At 43.7% G+C, this 22,274-nt stretch overlaps 1 protein-coding gene and 1 long non-coding RNA gene across 3 annotated transcripts in view; both read left to right on the forward strand.

Moving 5' to 3' along the window:
• Positions 1-6,268, forward strand: part of LOC133423070 (vasoactive intestinal polypeptide receptor 2-like) — a 56,942-nt gene extending 50,674 nt beyond the window's left edge. For both annotated transcript variants that reach the window (XM_061713173.1, XM_061713174.1), the window contains exons 9-13: positions 3,378-3,447; positions 4,250-4,341; positions 5,647-5,785; positions 5,913-5,954; positions 6,031-6,268. In XM_061713173.1, coding sequence (XP_061569157.1) covers positions 3,378-3,447; positions 4,250-4,341; positions 5,647-5,785; positions 5,913-5,954; positions 6,031-6,204 — 517 coding nt within the window. In that variant the 3' untranslated portion in view covers positions 6,205-6,268. The remainder of the gene's footprint in view (positions 1-3,377; positions 3,448-4,249; positions 4,342-5,646; positions 5,786-5,912; positions 5,955-6,030) is intronic.
• Positions 6,269-21,558: 15,290 nt separating this feature from the next.
• On the forward strand, positions 21,559-22,056 carry LOC133423056 (uncharacterized). The gene is made up of 3 exons (XR_009770793.1): positions 21,559-21,639; positions 21,725-21,783; positions 21,871-22,056. It is a non-coding gene; the product is annotated as an uncharacterized LOC133423056 (long non-coding RNA).
• The last annotated feature ends 218 nt before the right edge of the window (positions 22,057-22,274 follow it).

The following is a 22,274-nucleotide window of genomic DNA, read 5'->3' on the forward strand; positions in this document are numbered from 1 at the left end:
AGGTGGCAAGATATAAGGCGAAGAACTAAAGAAAAAGTGGCCTTTAATAAAACTTGTGCAACCATTTTTAAAATAGCATGCAGCAGAATAAAGACTCTCTCTCTGCGTATTCTTTGATTTTGGATGTCGCCTCCTTGCCACAATAACAGCAGCAGCAGATTAGCACCTTCCTTTCGAACGTATTAAATACAGACGCAATCACAATACGCGCAATTACTTTCAGGCTTGGTAAATCTCATTGCGTGTGGTAAATGTGTCACAAGGCGTGGTGTTGAGGACCCAAACGCAAGGAGAGAGAGGGAGGCTGGAGGCAGGAGTTCTCAAAAAAACACAAGGGTTTATTCCAAAAGGCAAAAAACAAAAGCACTGCTTGGCAGGATCAAGATAAACTCACGTAAAAACCAGGAGCACATGGAGGGAACAAACAGTACGGACCGACAGGCAACAAAGTGAATGACAAGACCAGATATACACAGGGGATAACGAGACACGACGAGACACAGGTGCAGACACAATCAGGGCAAAGGGGAAACAGGAGGGACAGAACTGAAACTCAAACTGGGGGGAAGTGTCAAACCCTGACAGTACCCCCCCCCTCAAGGGACAGATCCCAGATGTCCCAACAGTCCACACCCAAGGCAGGCGGAGGGGGCCCGGAGGAGGGCCCAAACCACACACGGCCAAAGTTCCGGGGGCCGTCCTCGGGACCGAGCAGACCAGCGAGAGTGTTCCGGGGGCCGTCCTCGGTGCTGGGCAGACCGGCGAGGCAGTTCGGGGGGTCGCCCTTGGGGCGTAACAGGCGGATCCGGGGGTCGGTCTGGGATTGCGGCAGGCTGGTCAGGGGGTCGGTCTGGGACTGCGGCAGACTGGTCAAGGGGTCGGTCTGGGACTGCGGCAGGCTGGTCAGAGGGTCGGTCTGGGACTGCGGCAGGCTGGTCAGAGGGTCGGTCTGGGACTGCGGCAGGCTGGTCAGAGGGTCGGTCTGGGACTGCGGCAGACTGGACAGGGGGTTGGTCTGGGACTGCGGCAGGCTTGTCAGGGGGTCGGTCTGGGACTGCGGCAGACTGGTCAGGGGGTCGGTCTGGGGCTGCGGCAGGCTGGTCAGGGGGTAGGTCTGGGACTGCGGCAGATCTATCCAGGATCGCCTCAGGAAGGGGAACAGAGACCACCTCCAGAACAGAGACTGGCTGCGGGACCGCCTCAGGAACAAGAGTCGGGGCTGACAGGAGGCGGGGAGCCGGAGTCGGGGCTGACAGGAGGCGGGGAGCCAGAGTCGGGGCTGACAGGAGGCGGGGAGCCAGAGTCGGGGCAGACAGGAGGCGGGGCGCCGGAACAGGGGCAGACAGGAGGCGGGGCGCCGGAACAGGGGCAGACAGGAGGCGGGGCGCCGGAACAGGGGCAGACAGGAGGCGGGGCGCCGGAACAGGGGCAGACAGGCTGCGGGGCGCCGGAACAGGGGCAGACAGGCTGCGGGGCGCCGGAACAGGGGCAGACAGGATGCGGGGCGCCGGAACAGGGGCAGACAGGAGGCGGGGCGCCGGAACAGGGGCAGACAGGAGGCGGGGCGCCGGAACAGGGGCAGACAGGCTGCGGGGCGCCGGAACAGGGGCAGACAGGCTGCGGGGCGCCGGAACAGGGGCAGACAGGCTGCGGGGCGCCGGAACAGGGGCAGACAGGCTGCGGGGCGCCGGAACAGGGGCAGACAGGCTGCGGGGCGCCGGAACAGGGGCAGACAGGCTGCGGGGCGCCGGAACAGGGGCAGACAGGCTGCGGGGCGCCGGAACAGGGGCAGACAGGCTGCGGGGAGCCGGCGTCGGGGCGCAGAGGATCCCCGGAGCTGCCCGAGTGGGGACCCGGGTCCGTGGCGCTGGCTGCGGGGGTACCTGGGTCCGAGGCGCAGGCTGCGGGGGTACCCGGGTCCGAGGCGCAGGCTGCGGGGGTACCCGGGTCCGAGGCGCAGGCTGCGGGGGTACCCGGGTCCGAGGCGCAGGCTGTGGGGGGTCCGGGACCATCACCGGAGCAGGGGCCGATGCACTCTCTCCTGCTGGGTCCATGCTGGTCGGTCCGTTCTGTCACAAGGCGTGGTGTTGAGGACCCAAACGCAAGGAGAGAGAGGGAGGCTGGAGGCAGGAGTTCTCAAAAAAACACAAGGGTTTATTCCAAAAGGCAAAAAACAAAAGCACTGCTTGGCAGGATCAAGATAAACTCACGTAAAAACCAGGAGCACATGGAGGGAACAAACAGTACGGACCGACAGGCAACAAAGTGAATGACAAGACCAGATATACACAGGGGATAACGAGACACGACGAGACACAGGTGCAGACACAATCAGGGCAAAGGGGAAACAGGAGGGACAGAACTGAAACTCAAACTGGGGGGAAGTGTCAAACCCTGACAAAATGGAGCAATTTGCATCTTCCCCTCCCAGTATTTAGCGCTCTCTGGCGGTTACGCCCCATATTGATTATTCATCAGGGCAAAAGTACTAAATGGATTGCGTGTGCAATTTTGCGCATTTGAGAGACGCAGTCGTCTTTGCACGCTGTTAGTAGATCAGCTGGCACTTTGGTTTGCGGGTGCTGTCAAGTTTGCACAGGTTTTTACGCACGCAAACCTTTAGTAAATCAGGCCCTATGTAGTATACAGTATTTAGTGTAAATTATATAGTGTACAGAATGCCGGTACAGTATGTAGGTTGCAGTATGTAGTATACAGTATGTAGGTGTCAGTATGTACTATAGAATATGTAGTATACAGTATGTAATGTACACTGGTCCAGTGGTGGTTGTTAAGAAGTTGTATCCGCCATAAAACTAGCTAACACATTGCATGATGGGATATTGAATGCAACAGAAACTGGTCAGTTACACACTAACAGAGATATTGCATGCTGCATATTATCTACTACATTTATGTAAAATTTAGGTAAAACCGAGATTCTGTCTGACTCAAATTCCTTGTACGGACGAATGTCATCCCAAACCACTTTATACATATTTAAAGTTCACAAATCATAAAAAACGGTAAGGAACCCATTGATTGGTTGATTGGTCTGAGCATTAACAGGTCTATAAAACCTTGTGGAGGACCAACACTTGCTTTGAGTTGAGGGTCTGAGATAAGAAATAAACCTGCAGTCTGAGAGCCAGATGTTAGGACGATAAGAAACTGAGATGTTTAGAGTAAAAAGGAAACAGATCTTAACAGCTTCCCTTGTGAGAAGGAGAATATTATCTCCAACACTTGAAACAGTCAGAAAGAATTTTTAAATTCAAGCCTGGATTTAAGAGGAAGCCGATAACAGGAGGAATAAGACGTGTCCTGCTGAACCTCATCAGAAGACAGCCGTCCCTGATCTGCCGTCTCGTTTTCAGCTGCTGGGAGATAAACGACAGCCCCATCCCCGACAGACTCATCAACTGGCCCATCATGGCATCGGTGATTGTGAGTTTCATCCCGTTTTTCTCATCTGCGTCTGGTGGAGTTACGTTAATGTAACATTACTTTTTACTCTCTGTTTCCTTTTTCTTATTTAACCAAGCTTTTCCTCTTCTTACATCTCAGGAACCTTGTTTTAGGCTCCTGCATACTTTAATATTTCTCACTCTTCATGTTGCATTTTAATTGTTAACCTATACAATGCACGGATTTTACTTTAGTACTTGCAGCTTGAATACTTTTCTGCAGTAGTTCTTCTGTAGTGAAGGATCTCTTAAGGTTTCTATTCCAGCACATCTCCACCCTGATGGTGTTTTTCTGCCAGCAGCGGTGACGATAGAAGGGGACCCAGATGCAGTTTCGCAGGCAGGAGACAGGCGGATGATGAATAAATGAAATGTAATCAAATAAAAGTGACGAAGGAGGGACACGTGAAACATCAGTCAGGCGAGGAGGCCATCCGGAGTAATGACCTCGTTGCAGTTCCTCGACTGGCCACTAGATGGCTCCAAAAACGAGTCAACCTCCATCGAATCTCATGTTAAAATGTCCAACTGGAGCAAAAACAAGAATTTTGTTGCGTCACTAGGGGCTGAAACAAGAACTTTCTTGTGATATGATTCCCTCGTGATGCAGGTGATGACAATGCCTTTGGTTTTTACTACAAAGAGAGGCTTTTAAAAGCGACTTGGGAACTAGAAAAACATTATTTTTAATTTCTCTTTTGTTTGTAAACAAATATTCACGTCAGATTTCGACGTCTCAGTTTCATTAATGTGAGTTTTTCTTCGTGCTTTTTGTCTTCCAGATCAGTTTTGCTCTGTTCATCAGCATCATTCGTGTCCTGGTGCAGAAACTGCGCTGCTCGGATGTCGGAGGAACCTATCACTCTCAGTACGGGTACGCTGACAGATCATACATCACCTCTGAACTGTTATCGATTTGGTTCATTCCAGTGCCTCCAGCTGACGTGGGATTGTAACCACAGTATCTGACCCAGATATGTCAAATATGAGAGCCTAACTGGTTCATTAAGCTGGTTAATCAATGTTAAACATGTCCTTGTTTTTACTTTAAAGCCACGCTATGTAGCAACACCTCAGACGAGCGTTTATATGTCAACCTCTGGTGCATGGCATGATGACGTAGACCTCTAGTGCAGGGGTCGGCAACCCAAAATGTTGAAAGAGCCATATTGGACCAAAAACACAAACAAGATTTTTTTTCATTATGCACTTCGAGAAAAAAGTCGAAATGTCAAGAAAAAAGTCGAAATGTCAAGATTAATATTGAAGTACAATCTTGAAACAAAAGTCGAAATGTCGAGAAAAAAGTCCAAATGTCGAGAAAAAAGTGGAAATGTTGAGAAAAAAGTCAAAATGTCGAGAAAAAAGTCAAAATTTTGAGAAAAAAGTCAAAATTTTGAGAAAAAAGTTGAAATATCGAGATTAAAAAGGAAAGGAAAAAGTAAGAAAAAAGAGAAAAAAAAGGAAAAAAGAAAAAAAATAGAAAAAAAGAAGAGAGAAAAGGGAAAAAGAGAAAAAAAGAAGAAAAAAATGGAAAAAAAAAGGGAAAAAAGGTCAAACATTTTTTAAAAAGCTCCAGGGAGCCACTAGGGTTGCCGACCCCTGCACTAGTGGGACAAAGACGAGCTGGACAATCCCCACTCAGTAACGTCAGGCTCCATATGCCCCCGTTTGGTCAGAAATGGTATTGCTACATAAGGTGGCTTTAATACATCGCTTTTGTTTTCATTTGATCAAAGTTGTGCATAGTTTTTTCATTGTTTTTATTATTTTTCTTATCATAGAAACAAAGTCAGCCAACTGTAAAACTAAATAATGATAACTGAAACAAGAAACGACCTCCATATCTGCCGACCTCGACTAAAAATATCCCATCATGCAACACGATTTCCTGGATTACTGGAGAAAAACATTTTCTCACCTTCTCACACAAGTTTTCCTGAAATTACTCCAGTTTCTCTCCAGTCAGGGTCTTGCAGGTAAAACTGGGTCCATCACGTGTTATTGTGTGTGTGTGTGTGTGTGTGTGTGTGTGTGTGTGTGTGTGTGTGTGTGTGTGTGTGTGTGTGTGTGTGTGTGTGTGTGTGTGTGTGTGTGTGTGTGTGTGTGTGTGTGTGTGTGTGTGTGTGTGTGTGTGTGTGTGTGTGTGTATGTGTGTGTGTGCGCGTGTGCATTCCAGGCGGCTGGCGAAGTCCACCCTGCTGCTGATCCCTCTGTTCGGGGTCAACTACGTGGTGTTTTTCTACCTGATGGAGCCGGCTGATAAAGTCTTGAAGCAAATCAAGATCTTCTTCGACCTGGGCATCGGATCCTTCCAGGTACCGCAGAACCGCCGGTTTTATTCACATCTCAGATATAAAGAGCTTAGTTGACTTTTCTGGTGTTTATCTTTCGACATCCGCGGTGGTTTAATATAATTTATGAACAAATTCATGCCTCTTGCAGGGTCTGATCGTAGCCGTCCTCTACTGCTTCCTAAACAGCGAGGTGAGTCCCGCCAGCAGAACCTGGACATGAAAGGAATACAAATATCCTGCAATGATGTTGTGTTGTGTATGAAAAGGTCCAGAGCGAGCTGAGAAGGACGTGGAGGAGTGTCTGCGCGAAGCGCTGCGCCGGGCGGGAGTACAGACTCCGGACCATGCCAGCCAACCCCAACGGCACCGACAAGGCGCCTCCGTTTCCCAGGAACACCCGGGCCCAGTCCATCCTGCAGACGGAGACCAGCATGCTCTGAGCCGGGTCCAGTCTGGCGTTTTCAGTTGGGCAGCTTTTAAAACCGGTCTTGTTACCGTCTGTATAGATCATCTACTCTCTGTTTCCATGATAAAGGCACCAGGTTTTAGTTTGTAAGCCTTCTACTCCAGGATCCTTTTCCAGACATATCATTTGCTGCTGCAGAGACTGAACTGTGGGGGAATTCTTCACGTCAAAGTTGTTTCTGTTTTCATTCTTATTAACTGGGAGATCAAACTGCGCCCAGTCAGCTAAGAAAAAGTCTGATAAATTCACTCTCTGTTTCTTAGGACTGAATATTTGAAAATGCTGTAAATTTCTGCAGGTCCATCCAGAACCATGCCACACGATCCTGACATCCGAATGTAACCAATGGTGCTTTTTCTTTTCTTCTCATAATCATTTATATCATTTATACACATCTCCACTTCAAAAAGACCACAAAAAACAATTTCCTTAAATAAATACCAAGATTCACCTTTTTTCTTTATTTGTCAGCTTCAGCGAGTAAAACGTAAATTGTTTTATCTTATCAGTTTAATTTAATAATCTTGCTGTATTGTCATACGATTATTTCATCTGAACCAGTTCAGATCGAATTAATTCTCCTGCTTTTGCTCTGAGATACAGATATAAGCGTACAATTTAACTAAGAAACATTATTTTTGATATAATGGAGATGTGTTTGCAAATATAAGTTATAATGATGAGAATTTAAAATAAGGGCCTGCCTCTTATAAAGGTCTAATACTTGAAGGTTTTTAGTGTATAAAGCCATTTCCTGCACAAATTCCCCATGACAGCTATTTACCAACAGAGCAGGTCACCCAGAAATTCATAGATGTGGCTGTAACTGACCAAAGAACTGACAAAATAAAAGCTCTTTGTTGAACAGAGTTGTAGAGGGAAAAAAAACTAACCTTTTATGAGTAAAGATGACATTTTTACAAAGGACAAAGTTGGAAATTCGGAAGAAAATAGTCACAAAGTTAAAAGATAAAGATGAAGATGAGTTGTAGGATGGCTTCTTATTCACATACAAGGAAAAATCTTCATCTTTTTCTTCAGTTGCATCAAAATTATCAAGACATTGAAAAGTTTATGCAAAAAACTGCATTTGTTCAGAAGTATTTTCATTTTCTCACATTAGCATGAGGCTTATTGTCATCATATCCCGCCTTAAAGTCTGCAGGAAGCTGTGTGAGTGTTTACGAGGTGAAATGAATGTAAATAGAAGTGACCTCGTGTGTTAATCTTGAGTCATATTAAAATGGAAGCGATGCTTTTGGTCAGTGTTTGTGACGCTCGGATTATTGCATAAGAGGAGAAAATTATGTTGTTTTTTTTAAAGATAAAGGCTTGTAAATATATCTCAAATGAATTAAAAACATTTCTTTAAAGTGCTGCAGCATTTGGTTTTAATTTTTCCTCTTCTTAAAACATTTTCCCACTTTTCAGGTCAACCGTCTCACAACTATTGAAACTAACTTCGTAAATACCCTCGTGGAGGTGATGGATGATAGAGAGAAGTTCAGGAAACCCACAGCTAACATGACAGTTTGGACTATGCGGATGCACAGGGCCTCTCCGGCCACCAGGGGGCGCCCGAGCTGCACGCTCAGCCCCAACATGAGGCGGCTAAAGAGAGAATGTCTTGGGGGTTAGGGTTAGGGTTAATATAATACATCCATGGTAAGGGTTAGGGTTAGTGGCTCCCGCTGGTTCCTGGTTCAAATCCTGGGTGGATCCCTGCTTTTAGGCACAAGAGACATGAGATACGCTCCAGCAGATCCTGAAGAAGAATAGGCGATAAAATAACCTGATTAGGAACAATTACGTCCTTGTTCCTCAGATTGGTAGTGTTGCAGTTCATTAGTTGTTTTTCCTCCAAATTTACAGAGTTTACAGTCAGAATTTGAATTCTGTTTTTCAAGATTTGCACATTTATTGTTTCACAATTTAAGTTTTTTTCCTCCCCATGTTTTGGTTGTGAAAGGTAAGAAGTTCCAATAAAATCTGTTATTTATGGGTCCGTGTATCTTTTGGTCATTGGATTTTTCCGTCATGAGTGGGAATCAAAAAACAAAAAACGATTGGTTTATTTGATTTTCCTTTTAAAACAAAAAACAAATATTGAATACACTGCATTTTTTCTTTGTCTGTGTTAATATGATTTAACAAAGATTCAAAATACGCTTTTATTTTCGTTTTCTATTTCATATAAGAAAAATGAAATCCCTAGTCAACAAGAAGGAAAAAACGAACCAAAAACAACCGTTTATTCATATTCGTGCACCGGAAGCTGGCATTTACAACCGAGTGAACTTAGTTCTGGATATTTAACAGGCATTCCTGTGACAATTCTCTCCAGGGGAAGTTTGATTTTAATATTTTATTGGTCGGGTTTACGTAAAATGGCTCTGTATGCTGCAGTTCGGGTAACCATGGCAACCATAGCGGCGCTGAAACAACAGATTAAGGATTATTTTTTAAAGATTGATTAAGGACTTGTTCCACAGCGGTTTGACGCACAATGACATTTCCTGCACGTTGCAGCAGATGTGTCTCCTGCAATGCTCAGAAATGAGCGTCAGAAGATTCTGTGCTCGGCATCATCTGAGGAGAAAAAGGCTACGCAGAGCTGGAGAGCGCTTTGATTCATCATGGCCGAATGACCGGCTATCTGTCTTCACTGGGGGTGCATGCTGGAGAAGGTCGGGTTGGAAGAATTAATTTAGTCCCACGCGTGAGGTATCCACGTGATTATCATTATATGTATAAATTGCACTGCAGCACAAACTTTACCTGACGCCGGAATTCATGGTATGGCTGATGGAGCTCTCTCAGGTTCTTCCAACCCGACCTTCTCCAGCAAGCACCCCCAGTGAAGACAGATAGCCGGTATTGCGGCTTTCCTGTACTTTTAAGAGCCGCTTGAGAGTTTATTGTTAGGTCCTGTACATTTGCATGACGCGCTGCTGACAGAGAAGTAGGCCACGCTGAGTCCGACAAAAGTTTTATGGCGTTTAATGACAAAACTCAGCCACAACGGCCTTCCGACATGCTTAATGGGTTTTAAACGTGTACACTGCAAACGTGATCGGGGTGATCAGTGTTCAGTACAAAGCTGTCAACAAAAATTAGGCTACGGCTCCCTAACAGCCTGTCCTAACTGCATGCGAGCGTCCGACTGTCGCGCCGCAATGCGTGGCATCGGACCCACTCTGAACGCGTTATCGGCCCCACGTTCTACCACGTTCTTGTGATTGACAGCTGAGACTCGCCTTTTAGAAGGCTGATTTATGGTTCCGCGTTACACCAACGCAGACCTTACAGCGTAGGGTACGCGGCGCGGTCACCGAACGGTACGCGTCGCCGCGTACCCTACGCTGTAGGCTTCGCCGTCGATTTTACGCGGAACCATAAATCAGCCTTTATTCACCGGCCCGTGCGCTCCTGAAAGAAACTCCTAACATTAGCCGACTCCTAAAAGAGTAAAGGGACAAGTAAAAGATGGGTGATTACTTGTAATCTCCCTACGTTTGTACTTTCTAAACAGAAAACAAGCTTATTATTCGGTGGAATAAGTGGGGAAAAAACCGAACAATTAATAACGGCGTGTGATTACGCAATCAAACAGCGAACAGCTGGAGTGACCGGCGTGCGGTGCAAACATGTCAGCATGTCAGATCATTACTGGGATGTGGGGAAAAAGCAGAGGACACGATCAATCCGGCAGGATCCGGGACAAATTAAGCCCTAAGATTAAGATAAGATTCTTATTATATCTTATTATTTTATCAGAATCTTCCAGCCTGGCGATCTCCCTCCAGCAGCTGCCACTTAATTGAAGTTCTTGTATTGAAATGACTGTTTCCTACAGCGCTTTACACTTTTTTTTCAACTTTCAACCGGCTTTCAACGCGAGCGACGGGAAGAAAATAGAAGCAGGGCGTGCGACAAAAGTCCAGCTCAAAACGACACCGCGTCGCTCGCAACCAGTATAGACAGTGCAATAAAAAATAAAGCAATGGAACTGTTTTTGACGCTGACTCTCGCTCGCGTCGCATGCAGTGTGTATATTTGCAATATACTGTGGACATCTGAATAAAAACCTCATAAATAGATTGAATCAAAGCGCTCTCCAGCTCTGCGTAGCCTTTTTCTCCTCAGATGATGCCGAGCACAGAATCTTCTGACGCTCATTTCTGAGCATTGCAGGAGACACATCTGCTGCAACGTGCAGGAAATGTCATTGTGCGTCAAACCGCTGTGGAACAAGTCCTTAATCAATCTTTAAAAAATAATCCTTAATCTGTTGTTTCAGCGCCGCTATGGTTGCCATGGTTACCCGAACTGCAGCATACAGAGCCATTTTACGTAAACCCGACCAATAAAATATTAAAATCAAACTTCCCCTGGAGAGAATTGTCACAGGAATGCCTGTTAAATATCCAGAACTAAGTTCACTCGGTTGTAAATGCCAGCTTCCGGTGCACGAATATGAATAAACGGTTGTTTTTGGTTCGTTTTTTCCTTCCTGTTGACTAGGGATTTCATTTTTCTTATATGAAATAGAAAACGAAAATAAAAGCGTATTTTGAATCTTTGTTAAATCATATTAACACAGACAAAGAAAAAATGCAGTGTATTCAATATTTGTTTTTTGTTTTAAAAGGCAAATCAAATAAACCAATCGTTTTTTGTTTTTTGATTCCCACTCATGATGGAAAAATCCAATGACCAAAAGATACACGGACCTTTATGGAAGCATATGAGGGCCTATATTCAAATTAAAATGCATTTGCGGAAATGCTTTTTCATTTTAAGAATGTGGCTGCATTATTTGAGTCAAAAATCAAATTAATATTATATAATCCGATTTGCATTTTAATTTCCTTTTTCAAGACTGCTCATTCTTGTACTTTAAATTTAAAAAGAAAAAGACGTTTGAGATTTAATTTTCAAATCATGCCTCAGCAAATAGTTCCCAATATTCAATTTAAATCTAAAATGTGAAAATCAATCATTTTTTTTATCATTTTATTTTTGACTCAAATAATGCAGCCACATTCTTAAAATAAAATATACATTTCTGCAAATGCATTTTAATTTTCAAATTTTAGATTTAAAATTGAATAGCGGGAACTATTTGCTGAGGCATGATTTGAAAATTAAATCTCAAACGTCTTTTTCTTTTTAATTTGAATTAAGTACAAGAATGAGCAGTCTTGAAAAATAAAATTAAAATGCAAATCGGATTATATATTATTAATTTTATTTTTGACTCAAATGATGCAGCCACATTCTTAAAATGAAAAAGCATTTCCGCAAATGCATTTTAATTTGAATATAGGCCCTCATATGCTTCCATAGTTATTTTCTCGATTGTTTTTTGTTTGTTTGTTTTATTTCTTCTTGTAAATCAATTTTTTCCCCTCTCAAACAACCTTTATTCAAAAAAACATCTTACTATCATTATAATCATTATAATCAGACCTAGTACTATGAAGACCGCCCTGTTAATGCACAGTACTGATGAAGATAGCGTCCAACATCATCTTCGTTTATAACTGAAAGTTTCTCACATTTTCCGTGAAGCGGAGCAGAATTATGGGATGAATCATTGTCACTCCACTAAAGCTAGAAGGGCTTCTCCTCTCATATCTTCATATCTGGTACACCAACACCGGACAAGACCTTGGGAGCATCTCTGCAGGATGTGCGGACAAGTCCTACAGTTGAACTACAACAGAAATGATGCGTCCATGCAGTAAAATACTGGTAAAATGAGCTGAACGAATGTGATAAACTCTGATAACCGCTGGAATAATCAGGAGTGACACAGCATGACACAAAGCACTGATGTGTTGATAAGCCTGGGTTGAGTCGTTGCACTGGGCGTGTAGGGCTTCTGCGTTGTCATGGTGACTGTGCAGATGAAACGAGATGGAAAGAGGAACCTGTGTTAAAATAAAAGTAACAAAATAATTCAAAGAGGAACTTGCTTCTTCAAATTAAGGTAAAATGCAACCGAACTCAACCAACCTGCGATAAATCCCACAGATGTGGTCTGTGAAGCATCTTCGGCTGATAGAGGAAACAATGCTCGCTTGTTTTTCCTGCTTCCAGCTCGTGCAGCTCCTAATTAAGCAGTCAAGTCTCAATGCTCATTGATTAAAAAAGACCCTCCAGATGCAGCAAAGGGGGTTTCCTGCGTCCTAGACACCTCACAGTCCTGCTGCACGAACATTGAGTAGAATAATATCATCTATCATTCAGGGGGGTCTGCGTGGGCCACTGGTTCTGAATACACGTTTCTGCACAGCTTCCACTACAGTAACGTATTAAACACTGTTATTATATAGACTCTGGTTTCTTTTAAGTCGGGTTTGTTAAAAGAAACCCGACTTATGAATGAAGACTGACTCATTATGTGCCGCAGCTCTGCGTAGGTTTGTGACGGAGGGATCAAAATGATTCAGCGGCTGCTTTTTTTCTTCACTTGACACTCAAACTACTATTATTAGCAGACGCTGAATCCACGGTGCACGGAGGGGGTTCACCTACTATTTCAGAGTCTGGAACTGCATATATTTCACCGATCAGATCAGAATCAGCTTCATTGATCAGGTTTAAAAACACAAATGAGGAGTTTGGAGTCGGGACGACTTCTGAGTTTGAATTAAAAACATGTCTGCAAATACTGACTTAGGAAATCTTCAAGTACAACAGCAGTTAGTGCAGAGATGCATGATGTGAAGTTTGTGCAAAAGGTGTCAAGACGGTGGTCTGGGTCTTGCTGCTGCTCTGTGTTTGTAAAAGTTCATCAAAGTGACGGCTTCACGACAGAAGCTGTTCTGCCTGTTTTTTGTGCACGTTGCTCTGCAGCGTCACCCAGAGAGGTTTGTGTCCAGGATGTGAAGCATCTGCAGCGATGCTACCTGCTCTGGTCCCTGACCCTGACCCTGACCCTGTCCCACTTCAGATGCCGGGACATTGTAGAACCCAGGAACCCAAATGGCTAAATTGCTAAATACCGAGTAAGGAAGTAGACATTTACCATCATTTATACAAATATCTAGGTACATGCATGAGTCAACTTGTGGCTAACGCTACAAATTCATCCTTCGTTGATGCAAATAACGGCTTTGGACCAAATGAAGGGACTTTGGTACGAACAGTAGAGACTAAAACAAAATGAAATCCAGCAGAAAACTGACCTGTTTGAAGGTCCTGCAGGAGTCATGCAATGCCCCAGGTGGTTCAGGACGAGTCCTAAAAAGGATTTCATGACCACAGGCGTCAGAGCAAAGGCTCTGTGGTCCTTTAATCCAGTGAGGGAGGGCGAGGACGAAGACTCGCCACCAGGACCTGCAGCCCCTCTGGTCTGGTACGTTTGGCACACATCGTCTGCACAGACCCTCAGTGCAGGGGGAGGTGGGAGGGGTGGTAGCGGGGTGGTAGCAGGGTGGTAGCGGGTGCAGGAAGAGCTTTTATGTTGGTTTGTGTGTCTTTTTCAAACCTGGTGTAGAAGATGTGCAGAGTTTTCTCAGTTCGTATTTGCTCCTCGTTATTCTGACCGTTTAGTCCAAAACTATTGGATTTGAGTGGTTTAATTCACAAACGAGCACTTTAGGTCACTTTAATGTGTAGATACAGCATGACATGGCTTTTATCAATTAATCACGTTTATCTAACTGAGGTCATCTCCAGTTTGAATCAGACTGTGATTCAAAAAGACAAACACACCCAACTCTGATCAGCAGAACTGCCACCAAATCCAACGCTTACAGCGATAGAGGTTCACACAAAACATTGGGATGGAGGCACCTGCAGTGGTTACCAAGGTGATCATATCTGATGTAGAGAGGAGACATAGATGCATAAATGATGCCTGGGAATTATAAACGTCCCAGGCCTGAGGAGGTGCGATTAGTTTCATAAAATGAATCAGCTCGTTGAAAGTTGAGTCATTTATGTGCCTTTGCCGGTGATTTTAGTCACCGGAGAAAATAAAACTCCTAGGAGCATTTACACACAAGGTTATGATAAATGTGCTGAGTATGAAAAGTTTGGCTGATTATTGTTCTTTTTAAAAAATCTTAATAATCTGCAGCGGCCACATAATCCCCCACATCAACTGAACTCAACACATGAACTATCGTCCCCACGTTCTCAGCAGAGGGGATGAGACCTTGTTCTGCAAATACTGTTGTGTTGAAAGACCTGCAGCTAATTTATCTCAAGCTGACTCAGCACACAGGGCGCCGCTTCTTTTTCTTCCAAATAAAAGAAAGGAAAACCCGCGAGGCCTCCGCTCGGTTCACCCTGGACCAGATCGTAGCGGTGGTTTGGGTTTCCAGAGCTTCAGATGTTACCAGAACTCACAAGTCTGAGTGATCTACGCCCATGCAGTCATTTCCTGTGTGCCTCCACACATCTTTATTTTTGTTTCTTGTTACACACTCATGCTTTGAACCATGACTGTGCATGTTTCAGCGCGTGCAGACGGTACTTTTGCACACAGGTGTGTGTGAACTGAAGATTTTGCAGCAGTTTGTCCTGAAACATGTTCAGATATTCTGCTTCTGACATCGTGCAGTAATCTAGTAAAGATGTAATAAAAGCACAAATAACTCTGTGAAGGCCGATAGTCCTTCACTTCATCAGGGAGTCTTAAATGAAAGACTGAACTAACTTTAAAAGCACCATCAAGGGCCGCTCGGTGGCGCAGTGGGTTAAGCGGCGGCTCATATACTGAGGCTACAGTCCTCCTCCTGCAGCGGTCGCGGGTTCGAATCCAGCCCGCGCACCTTTGCTGCGTGTCTTCCCCGTTCTCTCTCTCTACCCCTTTCCAGTCTGCATTCTCAATAAAGGGCCACTAGAGCCCCAAAAAAAAGCACCATCAAACATTTCACCAAGGTTTCTTGTAACTGAGTGGCAGTGAGAGTCCAAGCGACCAGTAACACTGTCGTACCCATCCAGGAGGTCAATGATTTCTGTCTTTGTTTTGTTGAGACTCAGGATATTTAACTCCATCCATGACTGCACTGCACACACCTTAGTGAACTAAGTTTCCACTTTTATTGGCAGATATTTCTGGAGGTCACCTGCAGAACAATGACTTGAGAAAAGATATTTTCCTTTTTTAAAAATGAACCCCAAAGGACGGTGTAGTTTCCCTTTTGCATACTAACAAAAAAAGTTGCCGGTTTTACTTGTAGTGACGCGTGCAATAAATGCAAATGTCCAAAACTGTTTCTATTGAGTAACTTTATTCTCACTTTGTTTCCAATTTAACAAAATGTGTCCACGCTGTCCAGTTCTGCATTTCAATTCTTTACTCCAAAAAACATACAAATCTTTCCTTTTCATTTACAACAAAACCACACGGTCCAAAAACTGTTTGCTTCCTACTCAGCAACACCTGAGTTCAGTCATCACCTTAATTATATAACCTTTGACCTTCACAAAAATGGAGATTGCCACCACTCCCCAGTGGTAGGAGACTAACCCAAAACAAAACATATCCAAACAAAAATCATTTAAACCCAACACAAATGGCTCTTACAGACAGATATTTCAAAAGAAGAGAACGGGGCCCAACATGGAGCCTTGGGGAACGGCTAAAGGATACTGGCATAACTTAATAAAAAAAAAAAAAACACCAAAAACAACTATCAGACAGTTAAGACCAGAACCATTTTTGCACGTTAAATACGTCTCACAACTCAAGACAATGTCAAAGAATGTCCAACACCAGCAGAACCGCAGCTCTACCTGAGTAAACGGCTAAATGTAGCGCATTTCAAACTCTGTGGCGGTGGCGCAACATAAAACCAGACCTGAACTTCTCAGAAAGATCATTTGATGCCAGTAATTAACTGAAAACTACCTTATAGGAACCTGAGAAGAGAAGGGAGCTTAGGACGGGGCCTGAAGTTTGGTCTTTTTGCTAAGGCGCTGCACCACATCGTGCACAAACAGACATCAGTGAAGACACATGACAGTATTAAAAACACCCTGAATGTACAGTATCATTGCTAAGGAGAGGAGCTCAAACTGGAGCGTCAGGAATCTGAAGGCACAAAAATGACTCTGTGAGGGTCGGGTTTGGAGAAAGAGTCCTCAAATTCAAAAGCAGATTTGGTTTATTGTGTTCCGTATGTTTTGTATAGACGTGACACCAAGCATCATCCCCTTATTGCATCACCAGAGTCGCCGTTAGACGTTATGACGAGGCAAAAACAACCAAAGCAGCCAACCTCCTCTCTCTGCTGCCGCGTGCAGCTGCATGCTGGGGGATCCACAAACAAGTGCAGTGTTACCAAACATGGCTTTGAACGAGTGATGAAGATGAAAAACAACTAACAATTAATGCTGCAAGCAGCGATGAACGGGGCCTCGCACTCATGGCCACCGCCCCCCATAAGCATATCAGACATGACACCACCCACGACTTTCTATGTCAAACCATTCAAAAGTTATGGCAGAAAATAGGGACAACCAATCAGAAGAAGGGGCGGGGCTAATTCAGGCCAATGAAGCTCAAGGACTCAATACTGAGTCCGATGACATCACCCACGAGTCTTTATGTCAAACCATTCAAAAGTTATGGTAAAGAAAAGTATTCTAGGGGGCGCTGTTGAGCCGTTAGGCCACGCCCATTAATGCAAACCATGAAATATCAAATTTATTGCCAGGCCTGGCTTGCATGCAAAATTTGGTGACTTTTGGCGAACTATCAAATATGGACAAATCAGATGAAGGGAGGGCGCGCTTTTTGGTGTCTAGCGTCACCACGGTAACACTTTTGAAAGAGAAAAGTAATGCGCGTCGTCGCAGGATGGAGACGCACATTTTGATGTATAACACACCTGGGGGCACGTTACGGTTCGGGCCGTATTAACTGTCGAAGGAATGGCATAAATTGCGCCAAAATTACACGATTAATTCAAGATGTTCAAAATGGCCGACTTCCTGTTCGGTTTCGGCCATGGCGCCAAGAGACTTTTCTTTAAGTTGCGACATGATACAGGTGTGTACCGATTTTCGTGCATGTACGTCAAACCGTATTGTGGGGCTTGAGGCACAAAGTTTTCTAGGGGGCGCTGTTGAGCCATTTTGCCACTCCCATTAACTGCATTAAATATCAAATTTTTCGCCAGGCCTGGCTTGAGTGCAAAATTTGGCGACTTTTTGGAAACGTTTAGGGGGGCAAAAAGGCCCTCCTTTTGTCAGAAGAATAAAGAATAACAGTTCCTACAGATACAATAGGGCCTTCGCACTGTAAGTGTTCGGGCCCTAATTAAAAACACATGTTTTTACATCTATTTCAGTATATATGTAATATTTGCAGCCTGAATAAGAAATTAGTACGTTACAGAGTGATTATTCAGTTTAAAAGTGCGGCCTTTGAGGGCAGCCGCGGCTCAGACGCCATGAACCATACAGACGTAATTCCGTTCAAAGGTACGTTTTTGTGGATTCGGTTGAAAACAGCAGCTAATCTGAAAGAATTGTGAAACGGATCCTTCAGAGGACGACTGACTACTTCTGCATTTTCCTGATCCTTAAGTAGCGCCGGCCTCTGCGCGTCCTGCCGATTCATCGAGCTCATCGAGAGGAACGGAGACGACACCTCTCCCTCTCTAAGATGGCTAACGGTCGGCTGAAGGGCGCGCTGCTCCTCGTCATCCTGGCCGCCGTGGTCCAGTCTGCAGCAGGTGAGAGGGGTCATAGACGTTTTAAAGATGGGTTTGGCTCCAGCGAAAGGGGAAATGATTCAAACGTAACGTATCTTCATGCATTTTCAGCGGAGAAGCTGTTTTCATGCTGCACAGTCGCCAGCAGACAGAAGATCAGAGAACCGATCTTGGGGTACTGGAAGCAGGCAGCAAATCCTCCCTGTATCAACGCCATCATGTAGGTACAATAAATACAAATAAATACAATTTAATACACTTAATGTATCGTCTTAATATACATCCTTTAAAAAATCATGTTTGTTCTTAATGTTTACTGGAAAACTGTTGTTTCTAAATGTTCTAAATGTAATCTTTTGTGCTTTTTTGAGCAGAACACATCTGCTATTATATTTATTAATTCTCTTCTACTTCGTTTACAATGTTACATTTATTATTTAGTGATTATTATTGTTCTTTTTTATGTTAATAATTTATTGTTCTGCTGTTTTATTTATTTATTTATTTTTTATGCTTATGTTTGAAATAAAATACATCAATCAATCGATGAGGTTCTCAGTTTGCATTTGTTTTTTTCTTTTTCTTCTTCTGCAGCTTTAAAACGCAGAAAAGGTGTTACTGCAGTTCAATCCATGTGCCCTGGGTTAGAAAGAGGATCCATGAATTCACGTGAATTAAAACTCTTTAATATCGGTTATTTTTCTGCATTTGTTTTAACAAACTCTCAATTCTCAAAACGTCTTTCAAATTTTCACAGACATTTGGAGCAGCATCAGCGATCCTGTGTCTAGTCTCCCTCGTCTCCGTCGTGACATCCAGCGCCTCCCCTCCTTCATCGTCCACCTGTCTTTTCTCCTCCTCCTCCTCCTCCTCCTCCTCCTCCTCCTCCTCCTCCTCCTCCTCCTCCTCCATCCTTCAGCTGTCCATCACGCCGGCGCGGGAGAAGCAGAAGTGGGACTCTTCCAGCTGATGGAAACAAACAGCCATGTTTGTGAAAAAGTTCTTCATTTTTGCTTCAGCACTGCTATAATCTGATCTCTTATTTGTGAACTAATGATATTAAATAATTACCTTTTAATTCTTTGAACAGAGTTTGGATGAAATTAATTCTCTCTTTGAATGTAGAAATACCACTTCTGACCACATGGGGGCGACACATCACTAAAAACTTGCTGTTTTACTTACTTTTACTTGCTGTCGGATACAAAAATAACGTGAATAAATATTCGCTGCGTGTGCTATAGTTAACAATCTTGGCTGAAATACTTGATGTATATTCACGTTAGCAACATAAAGTGAAGTGAGAAGTGGAGGATTATATTCATGAGCAAATGTACGGCATTATAATAGTTTGGTTTTTTTTTCACCAGATTTCTGCAAAAATGCTAATAAAATCATCTTTTAACGAAATTTTGTCATGAGAAGATGTTTTGAGCTGCTCGTTCATTAAAAACATATGTATTCAACCATGAGATAATAAACAATAAATTTGTCACGAAAATCCAAAACATTCCTGTATTCAGTTTTTTTTTCCAATATTCCTCTCTGGAAAAGAAATACGTTAGAAAACAGCTACAAACACCTTTACTCACTATCGATCACAGGATCATCCATCCATCCATCCATCCATCCATCCATCCATCCATCCATCCATCCATCCATCCATCCATCCATCCATCCATCCATCCATCCATCCATCCATCCATCCATCAATTCTTCCGTTTCAAGTCCTCCCTCACTGCAACACCACAGATCAGATCTGGATACGTCCAGTTCCTTAATCACCAAACTCACCACCGTCGACCCAGCGACACTCATTATGACCACACTACAAATCACTAAAACCGCCCAGAACCACACCAAGTTTGTCAACCCATCATTGTTCCGTTACTGATGCTACACTCCTATTTTGTCATCTTTTAACCGCATACATTACATAATTTAAGCAACTGGTCGTAGTTCTGCAACACTTGACTCATTATGGTGAGGAACTGTCAACATGTTGGTTTCTCTCCACAAAAGTACATTTCAGAAATCCAAAATCATATTTTGATCTTGCCGCAATGCAAACAAGCTGAACTACAGGTTTTCAGGTCCCATCGCACACTGAGATCAACAAAACCAGACTTCAGACGATGGTATTAATCAAGGGTTTTATTCACTTTTATTTGTCTTCAAAAGGGCTTCATCTTATCATTATCTATTTTATCTTGTGATTTTATATCTCTGTACGACCACATCAAAACAAATTCCAATCAAGAATCAATAAAGATTTGAGTTTCCACTCCTTTTACTTGACTATAACCTTTCAAGCCTCCACATCTAATCTAATATTATTTTCCATCGGTTAGCCGCAGCTCCACCTCTTCAGTCATCTGCATAATCCTCCGCTCCTCCGCCCGAGTTCCCGTCTCATGATGGTTCATTCCTTCTGATAGATCAAAGTTAATTGATATAGTGTTTTAAATAGATGGTGCATGACCAGGAAGTGACACCTTACTGACTCATTTCCCTTTTTTAGAGTTCCTTCAAAACTTCTGGGGTTTTTCCTTCTGCATAAAAACTGACGGTTAACATGACAGTCATGACTGTCAATCATCATGCATGCACGATCAAACAGACACCGAGCTCACTTCACCTCATGCCTGAGTGTTTCTGGCCTGACCTTGACCTTGCAGCCGTTACGGCATTAGGACGTCTGAAAAGGCCCTAAACGCAGCGCCAGCCGCCACGCTGGAGTCTGTTTGCACGGCGGTGTTGAAATGTGTCAGAACAAATGATGTGACAGTGGGCTGACCACAGAAACATGCATGTCATCTTTCCCGCTTTCAAGCAAAACCCACCCAAACACGATGCCTGCGCTCTATTAATATCAGCAAGCCGATCAACTTGTTTAGTTGCAGCGAGATCATCATCTGTTGATGGAGATGTCAGTGAGGTTTCTGTTCGGCGCGCTCGTCGTGCTCACAGTGTGTCTGTCCGTCCACGCCTCTTCAGGTAACACTACTCTAAAGACATCGCTTAGTCATCTCATGACAGTAGAGCTCTTTGATGTGACTCTTCTTCCATTTCACTGGGATTCCTGCAGCTGCATGAGCACAGTGTTTGTAATTTTAGCTTTTTATTATTATTTCTTTCATTCAATTTGTTTGATTCTTTGATCTTCCTGAAACCAACCGATCAAGAGACATTTCAATGCATTTGAAAGTGCACAGAAATAAAGAGGGAATTAGAAACCCTGCTGGGAGCTGAGAGATGCACAGGAAATGATTAGCCTACTTCTTGTTTTGAATTCAGCGTCGCACTTCTTCAGTGTTTACGTTTGATCTTGTATATCGAGCACGAGAAATAACTTTCGTCAAACCTCAAACACATCGTCATGTTAAACCTGCTGCTGGAGATGACCAGAGGATAACTGCTCCTCTGCAACCCTGAGCATCTATTGAGCTGCTGTGATTTTCACACAAGTATATGAAGTTTTGTTATAAGAATACAGAATTATAACGTAGTATTCATCTTTTCCTCTAACAGTTGAAGCTGCTGCTGCAGGTACAGGGTAAACAGATGCCCTGATTAAACCTTTCACCCTGTCCCCCCTCAGGTCACTACCCTCCCAGGAAGAATCGCCCGTGCTGCGTCACCGTCACCAAGCGTGATGTCAGCAGGGCGGTTATTGGGAGATCATACCGTTTCCAACGCGCCAGACATCCCTGTGTGAAGGCTGTCATGTAGGTTTTCACTGATCCTCCAACTGGCACAAGCGTGAACGCTCAGACAATCAACTGTCATGGTTTATTTTATTTTTTCTTCCAGATTCACCACAGCTCAGGGGCAGATTTGTGTGGATCCCAAAGCTCCATGGGTCCAAACATGTGAGTTGTAATAACACAGACACCTAAGTAGCAGTAATTTAAGAAAAATAAAAAACAAACACTAATTCCACTCTCTTATCCCTGTAGTAATTCCCAGTCGGACAAAGTAGATATGAAACATCACTGGAGTCTGAGGAAACGCCCTCCTGCTGCTGATGGAGGAGCAATATTTACTCATCTAATGTATTAACCGTCCTACCACTGTGCTTACTACTGAGCTCGAGTTTATATATCTGTAAAAAGTGTGTTTATTAAAGAACAAATATATTTATCCTGAAGCATAAAGCACTTTTCATGTCTCTTTTACGCTTTGATGACGTTTTCATGTCTTTGTAAAGCACTTTGAATCACCTTGTTGTTGAGTTGTGCTACACAAATAAACTTGCCTTGCCTTGCTTTTTGACTGACAACACTCCAACTGAGTTTTTTTTAATCAAAGTCCAAATAAAAAGTTAAAATGAACTTAAAAATAGAGGAAACGGGACTCAAAA

Source organism: Cololabis saira, chromosome 22 (genome assembly GCF_033807715.1).
Source record: "Cololabis saira isolate AMF1-May2022 chromosome 22, fColSai1.1, whole genome shotgun sequence".
In the NCBI taxonomy this organism is placed as follows: domain Eukaryota; kingdom Metazoa; phylum Chordata; class Actinopteri; order Beloniformes; family Belonidae; genus Cololabis; species Cololabis saira.